The sequence below is a fragment of the Arvicola amphibius genome, chromosome 13 (assembly GCF_903992535.2).
Source record: "Arvicola amphibius chromosome 13, mArvAmp1.2, whole genome shotgun sequence".
Taxonomy (NCBI): domain Eukaryota; kingdom Metazoa; phylum Chordata; class Mammalia; order Rodentia; family Cricetidae; genus Arvicola; species Arvicola amphibius.
Genome location: NC_052059.1, coordinates 57,370,333 through 57,389,744, shown reverse-complemented (window position 1 = coordinate 57,389,744; position 19,412 = coordinate 57,370,333). Strand labels below are relative to the sequence as shown.

The 19,412-nt window shown below is 45.0% G+C and overlaps 1 protein-coding gene across 4 annotated transcripts in view; it reads left to right on the top strand.

The window, feature by feature from the left end:
* The window catches only part of Parp4 (poly(ADP-ribose) polymerase family member 4), an 88,843-nt gene that overhangs the window by 22,575 nt on the left and 46,856 nt on the right, over window positions 1-19,412 (top strand). For all 4 annotated transcript variants that reach the window (XM_038310293.1, XM_042054111.1, XM_042054110.1 and 1 more), the window contains 8 exons: window positions 1,605-1,778; window positions 3,868-4,028; window positions 7,188-7,325; window positions 8,773-8,868; window positions 12,480-12,663; window positions 12,994-13,150; window positions 16,843-16,967; window positions 18,623-18,754. In XM_038310293.1, the coding sequence (XP_038166221.1) occupies window positions 1,605-1,778; window positions 3,868-4,028; window positions 7,188-7,325; window positions 8,773-8,868; window positions 12,480-12,663; window positions 12,994-13,150; window positions 16,843-16,967; window positions 18,623-18,754 (1,167 nt within the window). The remainder of the gene's footprint in view (window positions 1-1,604; window positions 1,779-3,867; window positions 4,029-7,187; window positions 7,326-8,772; window positions 8,869-12,479; window positions 12,664-12,993; window positions 13,151-16,842; window positions 16,968-18,622; window positions 18,755-19,412) is intronic.

The following is a 19,412-nucleotide window of genomic DNA, read 5'->3' as shown; positions in this document are numbered from 1 at the left end:
CATTAGTGCTAACAGTCACGTACTGGATGCTTTCTTCTGAAGTCCACCCCTCACTCTTCTTTCCTCATTCTCTGAAGAAAGGGAGCATCAAGAGAACCAGATGTCCCTGTCACGTTGGTTCTCAGTGGTGGCCAGTATAGGCCTAAGCGTTGGTGCCAAGGGTGTTGTTGCCAAGGGACAGAGTGGTAGTGCCCCTCCTAGACACCCAGATCCTGATCTACTCGAAACAACTCCTTCAGCCTCTCACCTTCTCAGTGTCTTAGGGAAGGCAGGCTTGCTTCTAGCACACCAGGACGTGGTGTTCTCTTTTCTATTACCTATAATGGTGGCTGAAAGAACAAGTGATTGACAGAAGATATTCCCAGTGATGCAATGTTCATAATGCGCTCGCATAATTAGGAACGTGTCCTTGTTTTGATGCTGACAGCGCTCTATGTTTCTCTATGAAAAGCAAGACTTAGCCTGATGGTAATGGCACATGCATTTAATCCCAGCACTTGGGAGGCAGAGGCAGGCAGATCTCTGTGAGTTCAAGGCCAGCCTGGTCAACAGAGCTAGTTCCAGGACAGGCTCCAAAGCTACAGAGAAACCTGCCTTGAAAAACCAAAAAGAAAAATGAAAAGAAAAAAGCAACAATTGCATTTGTCTTCCTGTCTGTTCATGTCCACATATGTATAGTAGATGATACTGCGCCTTTCTTCAGTGGTGTAGCCATTTATAAGTTGTCATGATCCAGAGAATAACCCTGCACTTAGACAAAAGCGAGCAACCCTCAGTAAACTCAGTGGGTTGTTTTTAGAAAGATGTTTGTGTAGCGGGGGGACGTGTTGAGAAGAAGAAGGATCCAGAAGGAGCAGGAGAGGGATGGGAGAAGGAGTGGGTCTGATCAAAATGCACGCATGTGTAAGACTACCAAAGAATAAATTAAAAATTGTTTTTAAAAAGACACCAAGAGCCCCTAGATGTGTCCCCACAGTTGAGCTGAGAGACCAGCTTTGCAAGCATTCTCCTTCCTGGCCTCACTCACAACTGAGCTCGACCTTAAGATCAGCATTTGCTCTGGTGGCTGTGTGAGTCAGTTTTCAGTCACTATAAGGACACACCAGAGACAATCCATTTCTACAGAGAAGATTTCTTATGGCCCACAGTTGTAGATCTCAGGCTATGATAGATTGGGCCTGTTGTTTGGGCTTCCGAGGAGGCAGCGCATCCTATCAGGAGTGTATAGTGATGCAAAACCCACTCACTTCAAGGCCAAGAAGCAAAAGGAAAGCCCCACTCGGGTTCCACGGGTTCCACGGGTTCCACAAGGCTCTTCTTCCTAAAGGTTCACCACTTGCCTGAAGCACCTCCTTAGGGACCAAGCTTTGAAACCTAACTTTAGGAACACAGTTAAGACCCAAACTAACAGGATTGAAACTGTGAAAGATTTAATAAAAGATATTCTATTTTTTTAAAGACCCAACCTGTAGCACAGTCAGTGGTCTATAGAAAAGTCATAGTTCCAATGTCTCCAGCAGCTATTTTAGATACTTTTATGCATGTCTCTTCTATGATTATGAGGATTTAAACTTTAATAAGCATATTTGCTTTTCTGTTGGCAGGTGAGTAAAGCAGAGGGGGTTCTCCTTCTCGTAAAAACAGCACTGAAGAATGGAGAACCAGCAGAGCAACTGCAGAAGACGATGGCCGATTTCTACCGACTGATTCCTCACAAACACCCGGCATCTGAAGAAGTTAACCTGAGGTTGTTAGCTCAGAAAGAGGACCTTTGTCAGGTACGACCCTGGAATAAAGAACTTGGTTTAAAATGTGCTGCACGCTCATGACTTTAAGTTATGGCAAATTAGGGCTGAAGAGATGGCCCACTGGTTAAGGGCATTGACCACTTTTGCAGAGCACCTGAACTCAGTTCCCAGCACCCATGTGGCAGCTCATAGCCATCAGTAACTACAGTTCTAGGGGACCCAGTGTCATCTTCTAGTACCTGTGAGCACCAGGCATACATGCATGTGGGCAAAATATCATACAGATAAAAATAAATAAGTTTTTAAAAAATAAAATAAAACTGGGCATGGTGGTACATGTCTTTAATCCCAGCACTTGGAAAGCAGAGACAGGCAGATCTCTGTGAATTTGAGGCCACTTGGTCTACATAGTGAGTTCAAGGTTATCCAGGGGTATGTAGAAAGGCTGTCTCAAAAAACAAATGAAAATATAATAATAGTAATAATAATAATAAAATCTATGTGGAGAATAATGCCACGCATGGTGGTGCACACCTGTAATCCCAGCACTCAAGGGAGGCAGAAGGAGAAGGAGCTCAAGGGTAGTCTCAACTACATAGCAAGTCTAAGACCACCTGTCTCAGGGGAGGGAGCGTGGTGATTAGGAGCTCTTGTTGCTCTTGCCAAAGACCTGGTTTCAGTTCCTAGCATCCACATGGTGGCTCACAGCCATCCACAATTCCATTTCCAGGGGATTCCATGTCCTCTTCTAACTTCCACCAGTACCAGGCATATGCGTAGACACATCCATACAGGCAGGCAAAACATTTATTTATTTATTTATTTATTTATTTATTTATTTTTTTTTTTTTTTTTGGTTTTTCGAGACAGGGTTTCCCTGTTATTTATTTTTTTTGTTTTGTTTTTTTTTTGTTTTTCGAGACAGGGTTTCCCTGTAGTTTCTAGAGCCTGTCCTGGAGCTAGCTCTTGTAGACCAGGCTGGCCTCGAACTCAGAGATCCGCCTGCCTCTGCCTCCCGAGTGCTGGGATTAAAGGCGTGCGCCACCACCGCCCGGCAGGCAAAACATTTATACATACAAAATAAGAGATAAATGAATCTTGTAAAGATGATGCTTGTGCCAGACAAGGTGGCCCGCACCTTTAATCCCAGCACTCAGGAGGCAGAGGCAGGTGGACATCTCTGAGTTCCAGACCAACCTGGTCTACACAGTGAGTTCTGCGACACCCAGGGCTATGCAGAGAGACCCTGTCTCAAAAGAGAAACAAAGCAAAACAAACAACAAAAAAGTCACGTTTGTGATGATTGTGTGTGCTCTTGATGTCAGTTTGTTGGGATTTGGAATCCCACTTCTCGACATTTCTGTGAAGACGTTTCTAGGGCTGTTTGACTGAGGAGAGAAGACCCAGAGTGCAAAGGAGAAAGTGAGCTGGCAGCAGCGTTTCATGTCTTTCTGCTTCCTGACTGCAGACGCGACATGACCAGCAGTCTCACGACCCCGCCACCATCTTTTCTCCACCACAATAGGCTGTCCTCCCTAAACCAAGAACCTAAACAATCCTTCCTTTCTTAAGTTGCCTTTCTCTGGCATTTTGACACACTAGTGGGAAAAGTAACTAATTTAAAGCCCAATACTAATGTATACTTCCACTGTGGTATCAGTGAGGCAATTCTTTCTAAGTCTGTCTGTCTTCGAGATGGGAGTTTCTGTTATGCATCCCAGACTAGCCTTCAACTCCTGGGCTCAAGTAATACTGCGTCAGTCTCCCAAGTAGCCAGAAAAACTGGTCTTGTACCAAGCCTTCTGATTTTTAGAAACTTTATTTTTACGGTTGAGAACAGTCTTGTACTGCAAGTTGGGCTGGCCTGGAATTTACTATCTAACCTGGGCTAGCCTTGCACTCATAGTGGTCTTCCTGCCTTTCCCCAAGTGCTAAGGTTACAGATGTGAGCTGCCATGCCCAGATTTATTCGGTTTAGTATACTACCAACACCAACTGTTTATTAATCAAAAACCTTGTAGGAAAAACTAATTTTTCTCTTTTCAGAAAATATGAAGGTAATACACACATTACCTTGGATGTGTGGTAGCTAACTTCTCTGTATCACTTCTACCCACAGCTAGTGAGAGACATGGTGAATGTTTGTGAAACTCATTTATCCAAACCCAACCCACCGTCCCTTGCCAAGTACCGAGCCTTGAGATGCAAAATCGAACATGTTGAGCAGAATACTGAGGAATTTTCCAGGGTTAGAAGAGAAGTGTTACAGAGTAATCACGGGTAAGCACAAAGCAGGTCCCTTGGGCTCTGTAACAATGCTGCTCTCTGAGGTCCTGTTAAAAAGCCAGTCAAGGGAATTAGAGAAAGTAATCTACTTTCAAACAAGACGCCTGGCGTTAGACGACAGAGAAGTGCTTTCTTCTATGTTTATGGTATTGTCTCGAGGGGCTGCCAAGATGGCACAGTGGGTCGGAGCACTTGCTGCTAAAACCTATGACCTAAGTTTGATCCCCAGGACCCACGTGGTGGAAAAAGAGAACCAGTCCCACAGGTTGTCCCCTGACCTTCATAGGAGTTCGGTGACACCCATGGGCATGGACGTGCACGCACATACACACACACACACACACACACACACACACACACACACACACACGACAAATACAAATAAAATTTAAAAAAGAAAAATCTTATCCAGGGGCATATCCTGTACTTACGGGTTCTCCTCATTCTCCCACTCTGCTTTCTCGGTGACTCAAATTTTATTGCTATTATTATGGTGATTGTGTGCATATATGATGTGTGCATGTGAATGTAGGTGCACACCTATCACAGCACCCATGAAGAGGTCAGAGGACAACTTTCCAGGGTTGTCCCTCTTCCCTGTGGACGCTGGTTTACTCAACAAGCACTTTCCCCACTGGGCCATCTTGCCAGCCTGTGACCTCATCTTGCCGAAGGTTAGATTTAACCTTCCAGAGGATAAAGGTGGCACAGCTTCTTTAGTGTGCATAAGGCCTTGGGCTCCATCCCCAGTATGACACCACCACATACACAGTGTTCGAGTTTCTATTCTAGTAGAACATAGTATAACATAGGTGTGCATTCTTCTGACATGTCCATCTGCGGCATGAAAACACATAATTGAAAAACATGGGGAAAGTTTTATTATTATTGCATTTTATTTAAGTGGGGGGGGTATTGTGGCATGTGTGTGGAGGTCATAGCATAACTCTGGGAGTCAAGTGTCTCCTTCTGCCCTCTGGGTCTCGGGGATGGAACTCAGATTGTCACACTTGGTGCCTGCCAACCCTGTGCTGGTTAATTTTTAATGGTCAACTTTATACAACCTGTCACCTGCGGGTGTGTCTGTAGGAGGCTGTCTTGATCGTTAACTGAGCTAGGAAGACTGGTCAGCACCGCTCCCTAGTTTGGAAAAGCTAGCTGGGAGAAAGAGCAAGCAAGCAGGGATCTATGCTTTTACTCTCTTTCCTTGCTCTTGGTTGTGGGGGTGGTATGAGTAGCTGCTCTGAGTTCTGCCTGTACCCTTCATCAGTAATAGACTATAGTCTGGAACTGTAAACCAAATGAATCCCTGAGTTGTTTTCGGTCAGTATACTTTAAAATAGAGCAGAGATGAAACCAGGTTACGGGTCACTAAATGTTAGCTGATTCGAATTCTCAGCCTGTGATTAATATTTCCTCCACATTACATTTTTCTTGGCTAAAACAGTCTGGTTTTGGTTTGAGACAGGGTCTCATTCTTCCTTGAACTTACTTAAAGGGATCCCCCTGCTTCAACCTAAGACTAATATATATATATTGTGAAGGTTTAGAAACCATGTAAAACTACAAAGAAATAGCCAGGCAGTTGTGGCACACGCCTTTAATCCCAGAACTCGGGAGGCAGAGACAGGGATCTCTGTGCGTTCAAAGCCACCTTGGTCTACAGAGCGAATTCCAGGACAACTAGGGTTACACAGAGAAACCCTGTCTCAAAAAACCAAAAGAAAAAGAAATAAGGTCAGCCTCAACCTCACTGTCACTGCCCACAGGCAATAGCTACTGTAGTATCTGGAGTGGAGCATCTCTCATTGGCTACTGTAGTATCTGGAGTGGAGCGTCTCTCATTGGCTACTGTAGTATCTGGAGTGGAGCGTCTCTCATTGGCTACTGTAGTATCTGGAGTGGAGCGTCTCTCATTGGCTACTGTAGTATCTGGAGTGGAGCGTCTCTCATTGGCTACTGTAGTATCTGGAGTGGAGCGTCTCTCATTGTGAATTTTTGTCTCTCCCATTAGAATGTAAACTCAATGAAGCCAGAAACCCTGTTGTGTTATTTCTAATTCCTGGGGAATTCAGCATGGGTTCTGATTATGAGTGCACAAAGGAATACATTTCCTATCCATGGCCAGAGGGATCCTACTGTAGCTCAACACAGCTCACAGATGGAGCATCTAGAGGACAGATCACATTATATGTGTGTGCTGCTTACTTTCTGTCATCTTAACATAAACTAGTCATCTGGGAAGAGGGAACCTCAACTGAGGAGTTGCCTCCATCAGACTGACTTGTAGACAAGTCTCTGGGGTATTTCCTTGGCTAATGATTGATACTGATGACTCAGTCCACTGTGGACAGTGGCAGCCCTGGACATGTGCTCCTGAGTTGTGTAAGAAAGCAGTTCAGGGCTGGAGAGATGGCTCAGAGGTTAAGAGCACTGGCTGCTCTTCCAGACGTCCCAAGTTCAATTCCCAGCAACCACATGGTGGTTCACAACCATCTGTAATGAGATCTGGTGCCCTCTTCTGGCATGTAGGCATACATGCAGGCAGAACATTGTATACATAATAAATAAATAAATTTTAAAAAGAAAAAGAAAGCAGTTCAAGGGGAGCCAGCCAGTAAGCAGCGTTTCTCTGTGGTCTCTGCTTCAGTTCCTGCCCCCAGGTTTCCAGCTTGATGGACTGTAACCTATAATCCAAACAAAAACAAAAGCTCTTTTCTCTTGCCTTTGGTCATGATGTTTATCATAGCAGCAGAAAGCAAAGTGTGTATGTGTGTGTGTGTGTGTGTGAACATATTAAGTGGATTCTTTCGTATGTATGTGAATGAAATGATACATTCTTTGTAACTGACAAAAATTTGGAATCATATTTTGCATGAACTTTTATGGTATTTATTATTACATTTAGTGTGTGTGTGTGTGTGTGTGTGTGTGTGTGTGTGTGTGTGTGAACACATGCACTTGCCACAGCGTGCACATGAAGATCAGAGGTTCTCCCCTTCCGCCGTATGGGCTCTGGAGACCATCAGCTTACTGGCAAGTGCCTTTAACTGCTGAACCACGGAAATCTGAGTTTTCTTGAGCTTTCACTCATTAATGATTTTTATTTTTATTTCTAACTGTGAACTCAAGGTTTGCTTCTAATTCTTCCAGTCAGAGTCCAGGAGATGTCTTGCAGATATTTAGAGTTGGCAGAGTTAACGAAGCCACAGAGTTTTTGGGCAAACTGGGCAATGTACGGTCCTTATTCCATGGATCTCCTGTGCGGAACATTCTTGGAATCTTGTCCCGGTAAGATGCACTATCTTTAGCTTTTAGTTTTCAGTCTCCTGAATGTGAAATGTTCCCTTTTCTTGTCTACTTTTGTCTAAGTTGTGTGTCTTTGATCCTAAACAGTACCAAAGTAAATAAACAAATCACATGGACCTTTCAGTTAAAAGCAGCAAATCTATTCATAAAGAAAATTATACGTTACTTAAATTTTGTATTTGTAATTATGTATTATATATCTTTTTTTAAAAAAGTGTTCCACGTAGGTATGAGTTGCTCCTTTAGAATTTGGGCATGGTGATACCTATAATCCCAGCACTCAGCAGGCTGAAGCAGGACAAGTTGCATCTAGTGCAAGCCCCTCCGTGGCTATAGAATGAATTCAAGGCCAGTCAGGGCTGTATAGAAAGACTCGAAAAAACAAAACTGCAAATGAACACACACACACACACACACACACACACACACGCACGCACGCACGCACGCACACTCACACACACAAAACCAGAACAATCAATTGCTCTTTTGCAAAGACCTCATATAAAAATGAGCTAATCTGCATTTCACATTCGGTGTCCAGGGAGTGTGGGTTATTTACCCAAAGCACAGCCCTAGTTTTCTGATTGCTTTGGATAAATTCTCAATATCAGAAGAGAAGCTGAAGTTGCAGGGGCAAGGAGAATCATGAGTATATTTCTGCCCTTTAATCGAGCACCTAGGAAAATTGAAAGGTACCATCTGGTGTAACTCTGGAGGCAGAGGCAGGCAGATCTCTGTGAGTTCAAAGCCAACTTGGTCTGCATAGCCAGGTCCAGGTCTCCTGAGGCTACATACTGGGACTGTCTAAAAAGAAGAGGAGGAAGGAGAAGCTGAAACTTAAGGGTTGGGGATGTGACTTGTAGTAGAATGTTCGCCTAGCATGAGTGAGGTCCTGGATTCAATCCCAAATTCTGAAAAACAAATTAATTGTATAGAAAAGTTCTTTCTGTATAGGACAAAACCCCAAAAGCCAGGGTTTCTCTGTATAACATCCCCGACTATCCTGGAACTCACTCTGTAGGCCAGGCTGGCCTTGAACTCACAGAGATCCACCTGTCTCTGCCTCCTGAGTGCTGGGATTAAAGGTGTGCGCCACCACTGCCTGGTCCCAAAAGCCATTTTACAAAATCAACTCCATCTTCTGGTGCAAAATTCAAACAACTGATATTTCTGTAATCCATAAGAGAAGCCTTCCTTGTCCTGTCTGTGTAGAGAACACCATGGTTTTTGTGCTGAGAGAATTCTGTACTGATGAATTTTTTTCTGAATATTTTGAATCCATGACTGGTTGACTGAAGGTATGAAAGGCCAGCTGAACTCTGACCTGAGGTTATTAAAGACAGACGAATCTGCTGTTGGTCGCTGAGTTTCAAGGCTGTGTGGAAGAGTCCTTTCTTCTGGTAAATCATGGTCCTGCCCTCTCTTTCAGGGGACTGCTTTTACCGAAAGTAGCCGAAGACCGTGGTGTGCAAAGAACAGATCCTGGAAATCTGGGGAGTGGCATTTACTTCAGCGACTCACTCAGGTTCGTGTGTTCTGTACCATCCCCCACCACTGAGGCCTTCTTGCAAACTTCCTCCTCTTTCTTTAGTGAGGGAGTCTCTCACCCATAAACATACCATTGAAAGTAGCCAGCTCCCTCAACATACTGAAGAAGCACGGCTTCTGTGCAGCCACCAGCACCCTCAACATATTGTAGAAGCACGGCTTCTGTGGTGAACGTTTGGGAAAATTGTGTTAAGTATTTCCTGGCCAACAAACCCCTCTGCCAATTCAAATAATCCCAACCAGACCAAATTAAAAGATACCCAGGTTTAATGGGTGCCAGTGCTCCCGGGTGACCCTGGGAACACACGGACTTGGGGAGGAAAACCGGGACAGCCTAGGGAAAAGGGGAGACCACGTGTTTATTCTCTGGGGGGGGGCAGTTTAAATAGCCTGTGGGAGTGGTCTTGACCCTCCCTAGGGAGGGGTCACCATTTGGCAAGCTTTCTGAAGGTGTAGTTTGGACTGAGGCAACTCCCAGGGGAGGGAGCTTTGAAATAGAACTTTCCACCCAACATTCCAAAAATGGATACCAGGGGGCTGGGGTGAAGCCCCCTGACTAAACAATCCAGACTCTTTGGATAAAGGGTGCCAGGGGGCTGAGGTGATGCTTCCGACCAAACATTCCAGACTCTTTGGATAAAGAGATTTAAGTTTGCTACTTCTTGTGGGCATGGGGTGACATGGGAGAGGAGAGAACTGGGCTCACACTCAGCGAGAGGCACGACTGGAAAGGCATCCGGTTTACTGCCATCTTAGAGGCGTCAGGCATCTGTTCCTTGAGGGAGATGAGAAGGCAGGAGGCTAGGAGAACAAACATTGTTAGTGCCCGTCTTGTTTGTATTGACAATGATGAGTGCGCCAGGACGAGGAGCAGACAGGCCCTTCATTGTGGCATCTTGGAAAACCAGAGGATGGAGGGTCCTGACTGCTGGACAGACCAAGTGTCCTGAGTAGTGCCTGCTTGAGCCTGGAGAGATGGTGCCAGCATGGGTGTCCAGAAGCTTGTTAGCTGAGTGGGTAGTGGGGATTACCATGTGAGGTCCTGTCCATCGAGGTTCAAGAGACCTGGGAATTAACTGTTTGAGGAGTACTCTGTGCCCTGGGGAGAGTGGAGAAGGTTCAGGGGCATTTGGGTCCACTGGTGTGGGGGCAGGGAGATAGCTGTCAGCATGTGAATGGAGAAGGGACCTCAAAAGGGAGAGGTAGGGTAGGGACCCCACCAGTGGAGGAGTTTGGGCTGGGAGGTGATGGTTAAGGAGAAAGGGCCTGCCATAAAGGAGCTTAAAAGGACTCTGACCCATAAGGGAATGTGGGGTGGCCCTGAGGATAGTAAGGGCAATGGGGAGAAGGGAGGGCCAAGATAACCTGAGTTCAATGGAGAGCTTGATTAGCTGTTGTTTGATGAGTCCGTTGGCCTTTTTCACCTTTCCCAAGGATTGTGGGCAGTATGGGATGTGGGATTTCCAAGAGATATTGAGAACTTTTGACACAAGCTCCATGACCCTGGAAGTGAAGGCTAGCCCATTGTCTGTCTGGATGGTCCATGGGATGCCAAACCGAGGAATGATGTGGTCCAGGAGTACCTGAGCCACCACATCTGCCATTTCCCTGGAGGCCAGAAATGCTTCTATCCGTCCTGTAAAAGTGTCCACAAGTGTTAGGAGATAACGGAGTCTTTCATGAGTAGGCGTATGGGTGAAATCAGCCTGCCAACCTTTGCCCAGTTGATGTCCACAAAGCTGATGCAGAGACTGACGCATATGAAGAGCCCCCTGTGAATTGGCCCAGGCACATGTCTGGCAGGAGAAGTGAACCTGTGAAATACAATCCCGGAGATGGGTGGGGTCAAAGAGGGGCTCTAAGAAATGGAACAAAGCTTTGGGGCCTATGTGTAAGGTCTGGTGGACATCTGAAATGATCAACAATGCCTGGTCTTGAGGAAGGATGAGACGGTTATTTAAGTAGAACCATCCATCCTTTGTTTTCGTGGCCCCTATTTTATGAGCTCGTCCCTCTTCTGGTTGGTAACAGGGCTGATAGGAGGGAGTCAAGAACAAAATATGTTCTGTGGAATCAAAGGAGCTGGAGGAGTGGTGTCCTTGACAGTGAATTATGGCTACTTCTGCAGGGAGCTGGAGGGCCTCCAAGACGTTGACTATAAGGGATCCGTTAACTATGGGAGTGCCCTTGGTAGTAAGGAAGCCCCTTTCCTTCCAAAGTGCAGAATGGGTATGGGCTATTAAGAAGGTATATTTAGAGTCAGTATAAATATTAGCCCATTGGCCCTTGGTTATCTGGAGTGCCCTAGTCAAGGCAATTAATTCGTCCTTTTGTGAGGTGGTTCCCATTGGCAGGTGGGTCGGTGTTAGTGGAAGTAGCCACTACATACGCTGCCTGATGGTTTTCTTATTAGTCTATAAGGGAACTTTCATCAACAAACAAGGTGAGTTGGGAATTTGTGAGTGGCTGGTCTAGAAGACCCAGCCAAGGTGAGCTTAAGGCCTCTACAGCCTCTGGGCAAGAGAGAGAGGAGGTACCAGAGGGGACAGGAACAGGAAGGAGAGTTGCATGGGTTTAGGGCAGGATTGGAGACCAAAGTAATTTGGGTTTTTTTTTTTAAGAAACAGTAAGTGAAAAACCTGGACTCGTGAAGGCCCAAGGAGGGAGGGAGGGAGGGAGGGAGGGAGGGAGAGAGAGAGAGACAGAGAGAGACAGAGACAGAGAGACAGAGACAGAGACAGAGACAGACAGAGGAATGACTCAGAAGGTCTGAGAGGCGGTGGGTAGAATATACCATGATTGGCCTGGACAGGGTGATCTTGAGAGCCTCCCAAGTGAGTTCAGCTGCTGCTGCCAGAGCTCTTAAGCATGGCTGCCATCCACGGATGGTGAGGTCCAGCTGTTTGGATAAAAAGGCAACAGCCCGATTTGAAGGCCCAGCCTGTTGGGTTAGAACTCCCGTGGCCACTCCTGACCTCTCATCTGTATAGAGATGGTGAGGTCTTATGGGGTCTGGAAGAGCAAGGGCAGGGGCTGTTAGAGGGGCGTCTCGCAGTAGAGAGAAGTGGCAGCGAACAGTGGCCGGGGGTGGGGTGGGGGTGAGAGGCCCCATGGGGGTCCCTCTGGCTGCCTGGTACAGAGGCTTGGCAGTAATGGCAAAGTTAGGGATCCAATGACAGAAGAACCCCAGCAGGCCCAAAATGAGAGGATCTGAGCCCTTGTGGTTAGGGGCTGTAAATCCCGCAGGGCCTGGACCCTGTCAGAGGTGAGGGTCTTAGATATCTTTGGGAACACCCAAATCCAAATGTGACATTCATTCATGTTTCATCTACACCTGATCAATGTAGCCTGCTGGTGCTTTTATAGACTGTGTTTAGTGTGCCCACCCTAAGACTGCAACCGTCACAGGGTTAGGGCAGAATTTTCCATCTGTAACGTCACACCAGGGCTCAGCGTTTTCCATTTCAGAGCTGTTTCAGCTCTTGATTCACAGTTTGGGATTTGAGGCGCCCAACCTGTTTCTTATGCAGTGAAGTGAGACTGGCTGGTAGCGGGTTATAACCTCTGCTTCTTTCCTTCTCCGTGCAGTACGAGCATTAAGTACTCACACGCGGGAGAGATAGATGGCTCCAGACTCCTGGTTGTCTGTGATGTTGCCCTGGGAAAGTGTATGGACTTATTCAAGAAGGACTTTTCTTTAACTGAGGCACCTCCGGGCTATGACAGTGTGCATGGAGTTTCGAAAACGGCCTCTGTCCCCACAGACTTTGAGGTATTTTATTTCGGGAAACATGCAGACCCGGGGTTATGGATCAGTAGCCAAGCCCTTGCCTAGCACTTAAGAACAAATCGAACAATCAGGCAAACAAACAACAACAAAAAAAGCCAAAACAGACAAAATGGGCTCCAAATGTGCAACCACCAGCCCCAGAGGGTTGTTTCTATTTTTGTTAAATATGTTTTCATTGAAATCATGCCCATCTATCTACCATCCCAATTCAGTCTTTGCTAAGTTAACGAATATGAGATTCTGCTTCTCTGGGAACCTCTGGCTGCTCTTTTCTCTTCTTGTTCACCTCCTGTCAATTCCCCTTTGCTCTAGGATGACGAATTTGTTGTTTATAAAACCAGTCAAGTTAAAATGAAATATATTGTTAAATTTCGCATTCCTGGAGACCAAATAAAGGACTTCCATCCTGACGAAAATACTGAATTAGAGGAACACAGTGCTGAGCCTTCAAATGTTTCAAAGGTTGAAGGTGAGACAAATTTCTTGAGTGCTATTTTATGAGATAATATAAAATGGAAAGTTTTTTAAATAAGCATTTATATTCATGTTTGATAAGCAGCACCTATGACCTCTTATTTCATTTTAGCATTTAATCTTGAATATATATAAAAACCAAGATACTTAAGAAAGATAAAGTGATCTCAGAATCCCTGCATTGTCCCTAGCAGCATGCCAAAACTGACGCGTCCTGGGGGATTGCGGTGACTCCCCGCAGGCTTTATAGCAGGCAGGGGAAAGGCCATCCATGAAGAAACAAGAGTGAAACTCGGCTCAGCCGGATTTTATTGTAACCGGTGCTGGATAGCCACGTCTAGAGTCTGGCGCAGATCAGTTTACTGTAGCTATATTTAAGCCCAGCGCAATTTTGGGAAAAAGTATTCAGATAACAATTAACTCAGCCCCGAGTGTGCAATTTAAGACATGTTTGCATTAAAGTACATCTGACTTCGTTCACAAGGATGGGGACTGTTGACTCAGTGCCCAGGATTTAGGGTCTGTGGAGCTTGACTGAGGTAAGCATAATGCCTGTGGGTGTTGGAATTGGCCTGGCCCTATGATAACACAGAAGTCACTGTTAGGTGTATTTCTTAAGGCGAGCCTCTCCGCTGACACAAATAATTCCAATCAGATCAAATTAGACCGAATAAAGATGCCCATGTTTACTGCAGTGCTCCTGGGTGGTGGGAGAGCATGACAGGGGGAAGAGTGCAGGGGAGACCTCGCGAAACCCAGAGACCACTTGTGCCTTTTCTGGGTGGCACCCTGAATAGCCTGTGGGAGTGGTCCTGACCCTCCTGGGGGAGGGGTAACTGCTTGGTTGGCTTTCCCGGAGGTGGAGTCTGGACCAAGGTGACTCCCAGAGGAGGGGGCTTGAAATGGAGCTTCCTGCACCATTGGCACTCCAAGGATGGGTGCCAGGAGCTGGGGTGACACTTCCAACCCAAACATCCCAGAGTCCTTGGATATAGGGGTGTCGGGGCTGGGGTCTCACTTTTGACCAAACAGTCAATAGGCTGTTGTGAAGCACAAATGACCTCACTCATAAGAGTGGGTTTATGGTTTAAAATCAACGCTCAAGATGTAGGGGAAAAGGCCTTAAATAAGTGAAAACATAAATTCTGGGACATGCAGGCAGAGCCTGTCTCCTCAGACAGCAAAGGGTCACCAGGTTGTAAACGACGTCATCCCTACCGTTTCTGGAAGAGCAGCTTCTCACCTCATTCCCTTGAAGAGGTGAGCCATGTTTGCCTTTCCTGGCTTCTCCAGTGCTAATCTGTGTGCACAAGGCTTTCTACAGGGCATGACATCATAATGTAATTCATTTTGGGGTCTCTTTTTTTGTTGTAATAACAAAATACTATGTGCTTTTTTTAGTTATGAGATATTTAATCGCTGCACCATTCCTTACTTCATCATACAGATCTGCTTAAATTACATATCTGCTCTTGGTTTAAATTTGGTCAATCAGGCCGGGCGGTGGTGGCAAACACCTTTACTGCTAGCACTTGGGAGACAGAGGCAGGCAGATCTCAGTGAGTTTGAGGCCAACCTGGTCCACAAAGCGAGTTCCAGCACAGCCAGGGCTGTTACACAGAGAATCCCTGTCTTGAAAAACCAAAATAAAAAAGAAAAGAAAAGAAAAAAGAAATCAGTCAATCAGGAGCTGGAGAGCTGGTTGAGGGGTTAAGAGCACCAGCTGTTCTTCCAGAGGGCCCAGGTTCTATTTCAAACACCCACATAGCAACTCACAACTAACTCTAGTCCTAGAGGATACAATGCATACAGGCAAAACACCCACACTTTTAAGATAAAAATGTCTGGGCTAGAGAGATGGCTCAGAGGTTAAGAGCACTGGCTGTTCTTCTAGAGGTCCTGAGTTCAGTTCCCGGCAACCACATGGTGGCTCACAGCCATCTGTACTGAGATCTGGTGCCCTCTTCTGGCGTGCGGGCATACATCGAGGCAGAATGTTGTATACATAATAAATAAATAAATCTTTTTTAAAAATGTCTTAAAAGTTGGTAGATTATATACACCTAGAAATTCATCCACTTCTTTTAGATTTTTGGAATTTAATGATAAGTATTTTTTTTCTTTCTTTTTTTTGGTTTTGGTTTTTTTTTTTTTTTTCAAGAGCAGGTTTCTCTGTAGCTTTGGAGCCTGTCCTAGAACTAGCTCTTGTAGACCAGGCTGGCTTCAAACTCACAGAGATCCACCTGCCTCTGCCTCCTGAGTGCTGAGATTAAAGGCATGCGCCACCACCGCCCAGCTGGCATGAACTTTTTAAGGTATATCGTAGTGACTTTGAATTCTATTAGTAACTATCTTTCATCAATAATTTTATTAATTTGAGTTTTTCTGTCTTTCTTCTAGTTAGTTTATCTATCTTAACGAATATCAGAAAAATTAAAGGATTCCTTGTGTTCTACCTTACCGCAGTGGGGTAGAACTATATCAGAGGGCTGGATGGACAACTTAGTGCCTAAGAGCCCTGGCTGCTCCTCAAAGAGTCTGGATCCAACTCCAGTGTCCACATAGCAGCTCACAGCCATCTGTAACTCCAGTCTCAGGGAACTCTATACCCTCTTCTGACCTCTGTGGGCATCAGGCACCCTCTTGGTACATAGACATACACGGAGGCAAAACACCCAAATACATAAAATTTAAAAATTTAAGTAATTTAAAAATAGAAACAGACAGAAAGTGATACAAAGAATCAATGAAACAAAGAGTTGGTTCTTTGGAAAGAAGAGCGAGTTAGGTCCTATTTTGGCCTCCAACACAAAAATAAATACTTTAAAAAAATTATTAATATGTGTGTGCATGTGTGTGTGTGTACATGTTTCAGTACATGTGCACGTGTGGAGATCAGAAGACAATCCATGGTGAGTAGTTCTTTCCTGTATGGACCGTAGGGATCAACTTCAAGTTGTCAAGTTGGGAGCAAGTGCCTTTAATCAATAAGCTTGCTCACTAGCCCAGTACAATACTTCTTTAACGAAATAAAGTAGAAATGCATTTGAGAATGCTGTCCTCACTGGGTTTATGTTTCCTAACCGAGTATTAAAAACAGCAGTGGCTTTGAGTGTAGCTCATTTGGTAGAGAGCTGCTTCACATGGATGAGGCCCTGGGCTCACTCCTGAGCACTGCCACCACAAAGGCAAAAAGACAAACAAGGAGGCTGGGGAGATGGCCCAGAGGCTAAGAGCCCTGACTGCTCTTCCATAGGACCCAGGTTCAATTCCCAGCACCTACATGGCAGCTCACAACTGACTGTAACTCCAGGATCCAACACCCTCTCTCATACAGGCAAAACATCAATAAGATAAAAATAAATAATTTTTTTAAAAAAATCAGTCACTCATGGTGATATTTTAAAAAAAAACAAATAGAGTAGCAGCCGGACGTGGTGGCACACTCCTATAATCCCAGCACTTGTGCTGCTGGGGCAGGCAGCTGTCCTGTTTGAGAGTAGACTAGGCTAGCAACATAGGAAGGTCTTATCTTAAACAAAAACTCATAGAATACTATGAATATAATAGTATTTTGCATCTTCCCCAAAATGTAATATCTAAACAATGGAGTGAGTCATGGGGATGGCGGTGGTAACAACAGAGCCGTGCCTGCTTTCAGGCTGACATTGTGTTTATCACCTGCAGATTTCCAGTTACCAGACGTCAAGCCCCTCACCAACGTCAAAGCTGGCCTTCAGGACAAATCTGCGAACTCTGTCCCTCTTGATAGTGTTCACATCAAGGGAAGAATAATAGACTTTGTAGCCCAGGTATGCGTTTTGTGGTTTTAGGACATGGAATTAAATGAATATAAGTCACAAATAAGAATGTGGTTGCGGCCAGGTGGTCGTGACGCACGCCTTTAATCCCAACACTTGGGAGGGAGAGGCAGGCAGATCTCTGCAAGTTCGAGGCCCTCCTGGTCTACAAAGGGAGTTTCAGGACAGCCAGGTCTACACAGAGAAACCCTGTCTTGAAAAACAAAACAAACAAACAAAGAATTTAGTTGAGGTTATATAAACTAAATGAAATACATATGTCACTTGTTTAAGGAATAATGGAAAGGAAAATTTTTTTAATTAAGTACTTAATACATACTTTTTTTTCAAATATTCTATCTGTAGTTGGTTGGACCCATCATGGAATTAGCATCCACGGGTATAGAAGACCAATTATATATTATTCTAAAATCTACTCATCGAATGCATTTCCCACTTAGGTTTTTAGCTTATCATGGATTTATTAGAACACGGCCTCCATCATAGCGTCAGGACTGTCTGTATCCCAGAAGTTCCCAGACACATGACACTTGGGAGGCAGCAAAATTCTTAGCATGAGAGGGGTATTTTGACTTCTACTGCTTGGTCACATATGACTGCCTAAACACGCAGCTGGTGTACCGGGCCAGTGGCATGAACAGGCCAGTGGCGTGAACAAGTCCGCTGTGGGGTAGAAAGCATCGAGCCTGGAAACCAGTGTAATCCCAGTGTCTGGAGCCTGCTCCAACAAAATCAGCTGGGGTATCTGGGTAGGGGCACCAGGATTTAAGAAATGTCAAACTGAAAATAAAATTGATACAGGAAACACGGGATAGATTTGGAGGACTGCCAGCTTCCTCTGGACAGCCTCAAGTTTATTTTTCAGCTGGCATACTAATTACAGGCAAAGCAGATCAAAGGACAGCATAATCAGTTGGCCCCCTCCCTGCACGGACTTTGGGAAACAAGTAGCTTCCTTACCTACCCCATGAGTCCTGCTAGCAGCAAACGTTTCTGTTTTTTAACTGGATGTGCCTGTGGCTGGCATTCAACAGTCTGTATCTTAATAAATATTGTGTTCTCTCACATGGGCAAAAGTGCTCTTTCCCGCCGGGCGGTGGTGGCGCACGCCTTTAATCCCAGCACTCGGGAGGCAGAGGCAGGCGGATCTCTGTGAGTTCGAGGCCAGCCTGGTCTACAAGAGCTAGGTCCAGGACAGGCTCTAAAAAAGCTGCAGAGAAACCCTGTCTTGAAAAACCAAAAAAAAAAAAAAAAAAAAAGTGCTCTTTCCCATGAGCTTGATCAGAACATTCTCACAGCCCTCAAGGATACCGGAGCAAGCAGAGCAGACTAGCTTGAGCTCAAATGACTGTTAAGTCAGAATGGATGCCAGATGGAAACTGAGTCACATACGGGCCACCACAGCCTAGCACTTGGTAGGTGAAGAAGAAAGGCAGGACAGTCCCAGGTTCAAGGTCAGCTTCAGGTACAAGTTCATGACCACCCTGGGCTGCAAGTGACCCTGTCTCAAAAAAAAAAAAAAAAAAAGAGCAAAACAAAAAACATTTAGGAAATGAGTATGTGTAATTATTTTCATTAGTTGTTTTTGTAAATGTTCCATGTGATTTTATCGATTATGTAAAAACAAATTTTCCTTCCTTTTTCAGATCATTGTTTTTCAGACATACACAAATCAAAGTCACGTGCCTATCGAGGCAAAATATATTTTCCCTTTGGATGATAAGGCAGCCGTGTGTGGCTTCGAGGCGTTTATCAACGGGAAGCACATAGTAGGAGAGGTAAGAAGAGAAAGCGCACTGAGTCCCACATTCCCAAATTGTCCTTGTCTGAGTACCCACGGCAGCAAGGTTGGAAAATAGCATTAAAGCCAGAACTACGAGCCGAGTGGTGGTGGCTGGTGGTGCACACCTTCAATCCAAGCCCTCAGGAGTCAAAGCTCTCTGAGTTTGAAGCCAGCCTGGTCTACAGAGTGAGTTCCAGGTCAGCCAACAGCTACATAGTGAGACCCTGTCTTTACAAGAGAGATAGAGTAATTTAAAAATCACTAAATTAAAAAAATAAATAAAATAAACTTTGTTGTGTCTGACAAAAGTTCCAAACTTTAATTTTCAACTACTGGCTGGAATTTGGTCCTAACTTAGGATTCTTTTTAATCGGCCTTTTCTAGTTCAGACTCTTATTGGGCGGCACACTCCTGGTGATCCATTTATGTAAGTTTTCATGCATCCGAGACTTAGTTTCCTGGCTTTATCTAGGCTTTAATAAACATTGGCGTCATTTTCCTATGAAAGCCTAAAGTCGCTCTTCCTATAATGAACATTTTAAAAGTCTTTCTCGAAGTTGGGCATGGTACCCCACACCTGTGGTCTCAGCAGAGGTAGGAGGATTGTTGTAACATCAAAATGAACAAAATCATTATAATAGCTGTCTTTTCCA